At 47.1% G+C, this 5,074-nt stretch overlaps 1 protein-coding gene across 1 annotated transcript; it reads left to right on the top strand.

The window, feature by feature from the left end:
- Positions 1–2,179: 2,179 nt before the first annotated feature.
- LOC119433167 (uncharacterized) lies at positions 2,180–3,429 on the top strand. Its single transcript, XM_037700300.2, has one exon. The coding sequence runs from the start codon at positions 2,203–2,205 to the stop codon at positions 3,427–3,429; it is 1,227 nt and encodes a 408-aa protein (XP_037556228.1). The 5' UTR covers positions 2,180–2,202.
- The last annotated feature ends 1,645 nt before the right edge of the window (positions 3,430–5,074 follow it).

The following is a 5,074-nucleotide window of genomic DNA, read 5'->3' as shown; positions in this document are numbered from 1 at the left end:
TCAAGGTCCATCTGGATTGAAGATTGGCGCGTGAAGGAAAAAAGTGAGTGTAAGAGGGATAATTATTAAACTTTTTATTCAAGAAAATTGCACTTTTGCAATTCAAGTTAAACAAGACCATGAGAACAAATATAAAAACATGAGCAAATCTAATAGCGAGTCATGTGACCACTTACAGCAACGACTACAGCTATTCTGGACGGTAACGAGTCGTAAAGTGATCGAACATATTCCCGATCGCTTTCAGCCTTTCCCACTCGTTGCTGACTTGCGCCCACAACTGGTCCGAAGTCGCGGAATAAAGGGGCTTCCTTGCCAAAGAAGCTTTCAGACGGCCCCACACGTTTTCTATCACATTCAGGTCCGCTCCTTTCGGAGGCCATTCCAGTAGCTGCATGTGCTGCTCCGCCTGGAACTCCTTGACAGCCCGCGCCGTGTGTATCGGTGACCGGTCCTGTTGGAACAGGTAATCACCGTCTGGGAATAAACTGCTCGCATATGGCAACAGCACATTGTTCAAAATGTTGCAGTATTGTTCCGACGATAAGTGTCCACGTATACGTTGCAGGGGCCCTAAACCATATCTTGAAACAGCACCCCACACGTTCACACTCGATCTCCCACTGGCAGAAACACCTTGCACGTTGTCCGGATCGTTCCTGCGTGGCATTGTGACGTTAACTAAAACAATTGCTTTTCAAAGCAGGAAGTTTGCCTCACCGTGTGCCTGGTAGTCTCCAAACACGCAATCTTTGGTCTTGTCGCGTCGAAAACGTCGACTCATCCGAAAAGATGACGCGACCCCACTCTTCTGATGTCCATGCTTCGTGCAGCTCAGCGAACTGCCGTCGTGCGTCCTTGTTTGCCGCCGTTAGTAGTGGCTTCTGCGCTGCGACGCGACTGCGAAGGCCCGCAGTACGCAGGCGACGTCGAACAGTGGTGTCCGAAACGTCCAAATCCAAGTCCTCGCGTATTGCTGGGGCTGGCAAGAAAGGGTTACGAACAGCAGCTGCAACTATGAGGGCGTCTTCATCGTCTGTGGTAGCTTTAGGGCGGGGCGCGCGGGGTGCATCCTGAATGCGACCTTCATACTTGTAGGCTTGAATTATCCTGTTCACAGTCTTCAGGGGCCTATTAACTAAAGCGCCAATATACCGCTGGGAATAACCTTTCAGGGAAAGATCGACAATTGAGCGCCGTTCATCATCGGGAACCCTAGCCATAATACGATCTGGCGACAGAATGAACGGCTGCGAAAGATGTTTGGTTGTTTTATATACGGCGTTGCATGCACAACAACTTTGAAGGGAACGAATAGACACGCCCCCATAGATATACAAGTTTTTTTGTCTTGTTCTGTTCAAGCACAGATGTTTAAAGAAATCTTAAAATGCAGGATGCATGGGCTTAGAAAACAAAAATGCGGCTAGCAGACGTCGAACAAGTGCATTCATGACGTCATGCGCGCGGTGGAACAATTATTTCGCGGAAGGCGTGATGCGCATGCGCAATGTTTCCAGTGATGACCGTAACGGGGCGCTGACAGTGCCGTCGGCCACGCGCTCGCGCGTTCACCCTAACAGTGCTCACCGCTGTACAGCGTTTGACCGCTGGCGCCACGCTGCGCCGCTCGCGCGTACCGCGTTTCTAGGTGGTTTCTTTCGCCGAGGGCGCTCGAACGCAATCATATGGTTCGCATGAATGCAACCCTTGGAAGCGTAGCTGTATGGCTGATGAACGTGTATGATGAACGTGTATGGCACGTTCAGTCCTTGAGTGCTTAGAAGGTAGCATGGATCAAGTAGCTCTTCTTCAGATTGACCTCGCCAAAGCCTTTGATAAGGTTCAGCACAGTTTTTTGTTCCGATTACTACGACATCTGCAGTTAGGTGATGCTTTATATAATGGTATAGCACTTTGTTATAAAGAGTGCACTACAAAGTTAATTGTGAACCGTACTCTCTCAGGTGTAATACAGATGCAGTCATCCGTCCGTCAGGGTTGTCCGCTCTCGCCTTTGCTTTTCGCAATATACTTGGAACCTCTTTGCTTAAGCGTGCTTTATAACTCAAGCATTAAGGGATACAGGTATGCAGATGAAGAAATTAAAGTTCTAGCTTATGCGGATGACATTGCCTTCTTTTGCATATTAGTGTGCTGAGTATTACTGAGACAATAAACACTACCTTGCGTTTCTGTGAAATGGCAGGAGCTAGTGTAAATTTTGATAAAAGTAGGGGGTTTTGGCTAGGCATGTGGGCTCTAACTCCCTCTGTGTTCTCGAATATTCATTGGAATCAGTCTTCGCTGCGATATCTTGGTGTGCCTCTCGATAACTTCCGTAATAGTGGACCTCATTGGACATCCGCGATAACCACAATCCGTCGAAAGGTGACAACCTGGCAGGGACGCGATTTATCCATTTTCGCAAGAGCTAAGGCGTGCGATATATTCCTTGCTTCTAAGCTTCTTTATGTTTTGCAGGTCTTGCACTGCTCTCGCATCCATGTTCAGGCATTCCACAGAATATTTGCATGTTTTATTTGGCAGTTATCATGGGAAGCCATGAGAAGGGATAATCTTTTTCTTCCACTTGAGAAGGGAGGTCTCAGTCTTGTGCATTTGTTTGCGAGACAATTGGTCATGCGATTATTTTACCTTAAAAATGTCCGTCATCCTTTCCTCCTTGCAGTTAATAGAACACGTCTTGCTTCACACCTCCCTTTTCTTTTTGTCATGACAAACTCTGCTCCAGAACTGCCGTTATGGGGCTTCCTAAAAGAACTCGTGGGCACTATTTCATTTTTAAAAACCAGATTCACATTAGAATATTTATTTAGCGTTGATCGAACATCGCTAAATATAGCACTTGTAAATAACCTTTTCCCTGCACCTATGTATCGAAAGCCATATTTGTCTCTATGTGGTCAAGATGTTCTTTGCCGTGTTCGTCGAATGTGCATAACGCCAGCAGCGAAAACATTTTCCTTTAAGCTGCACACTTCCACCCTGCCAGTTAAAACATGGCTTCATGAGAAAGGATTGTATGTACCGTGGAATACAAATTGTAGACTGTGCAGCCAACCTGAGACAATAGAACATTGCTTTATTCTTTGTCGTGATGCATTTTATTTTTGGGACATTTTACAAAGAACTTTCAAAAAAGAATTTCCTCTAACACCTTACGGTATCCGGTTACTTCCTTTCAAAAAGACAATCAGTAATGCACCATATGATTTGTTTATGTTATTAGGACTGTATTCATTATGGAGAAGCCGAATGATCGACAGACATACCGAGCCACCCCGCTCGACAAGGTCTGTCTTTCGAGAAGAGGCTGCTCAAGTGCGGAGTGTGCTTGTAACCTCTGACCCCGTTCCTGAATGGATTTCGTATCTGGACGCTTGTGTTTGTTTACCCGATTTTTGAACTTTCACTGGACTGCCTAGTGTGTGTGAATTTGTTTTTCATGTATGTATATATGTAACACAACTAATTTTTACATATAACTACTAATATTTCCATGCAATAAAGAAAAAAAAAGTAGCTGTATGGCTGAGTGGCTACGGCGCTCGCTTTGGGATCATGCGTACGCTGGTTCGAATCCCGCCCGGGCTAGAATTTTTTGTTCTTAATATCACGCTTTTCTTTTTTTTCCTCTCTGTTTGCCAGCGTGGTCGTTTGAACCCCGGTGCCACGGCGGCAGCCATGGTACCGGGCGCCGACGCGAAGCGGCAGTCGTTGGGGCGTTGCGGAGCGCAGCGTAGCAACACCCCAAATAAAAAAATACTGCTCCAGTCAGGTAGACTGCTCCCTCCCTGATAGTGAGATTATATTTGGATCATCAAAACAGTGATGCGTTTATAATACCACCGATCCCAACAGCAGGCTAGTCACCACCAGCCCAGCGTTTTCTCCGTCAACGCCTCCTCCGTTCCAACGGCGGTGGCTAGAAACATGGTACGCGCGAGCGGCGCAGCGTGGCGCCAGCGGTAAAACGCTGTACCTACTAGCAATTGGAAATACGCCCCCGGGACCCAATCAAGGATCGATAGGGCTCCTCTCCGACCTCAGCGATGACATGACTAAGTTACTAACAGATCAAATCAAACAGTACTGGGACTCCGGAATGCTTCTAAAAGAGTGAAAATCCGCCGAGCTACACTACAGAAATCGTTCATGTCTCTTGCCTAAAACCATACATTCGCCGTACCTACCCTTTTTAGCTTGCGGTCTTGCTGACCCCTTTCCTGCAGGGGGGAAGTTAGTGTGAGCGCTATGGTATTGTATGGTATGCCTTATCTGATGGCGCATACCCACTGCGGGGGATTCGCCAAGATTTGGATGGAATTAGGCAATCTTTTTAAATACTAAAATCGGTAAAGCTAACTGGAGAAAATGAACAAAAATAAAATATTTAGGAATTCAAGAAAATCTATTTGAAGCACTTATAAATTCCTCCACGGCTGAGCAAATATCCCTGTGGCACTTTCCAAGAAAGGAGGCAGCAGCCGCGTGCTCTGGCTTTCGGAAGCGTTCGCTGTGGCTCCTGTCTCTTGGCCAGGTTTTGGGTGATATTAGGCTTTACTAATCTTATTTATTGAGATATCACTTACTCTAACATCAGCTTCATCCTAGGCTAATGTCCAAGAACTCCCCCGGCGGGGGTTTTTCCCCTTGAACGGCCTCTACTCCAACGGATGAATTACCTCTAGATTTGTTCATCCGCAGGGGTGTGAGCAGCATTCCGGTGGCTCTGGTTCCTTCAAATGGAGGCTCTATACGCCTGACCAACCCCCAGGCGATCCAGAAAGCTCTGCAGGCTGCTACATCTTCATACCAGACCATCACGGAAGTGAGGCAGTTCGGCCGCGGAGGTATCGCGTGTCGATCGCCAGACCAGACCTGTGTCGCGGATTTGCTTAAGTGTTCATCTTTCGCGTCATTACCGGTGAGTGCCTACATCCCTGCTCACCTCGCCTGCACTAAGGGAATAGTCAGAGGTGTCGATGCTGATCTTTCTCCCGCTGAAACACTAGAGAGGTTGTCTGGGACTGGAGTAATTGCTGTTTAC

Source organism: Dermacentor silvarum, chromosome 11 (assembly GCF_013339745.2).
Source record: "Dermacentor silvarum isolate Dsil-2018 chromosome 11, BIME_Dsil_1.4, whole genome shotgun sequence".
Taxonomy (NCBI): domain Eukaryota; kingdom Metazoa; phylum Arthropoda; class Arachnida; order Ixodida; family Ixodidae; genus Dermacentor; species Dermacentor silvarum.
Note: the sequence above shows the minus strand (reverse complement) of the source record. Positions and strands in the feature narration are given on the sequence as shown.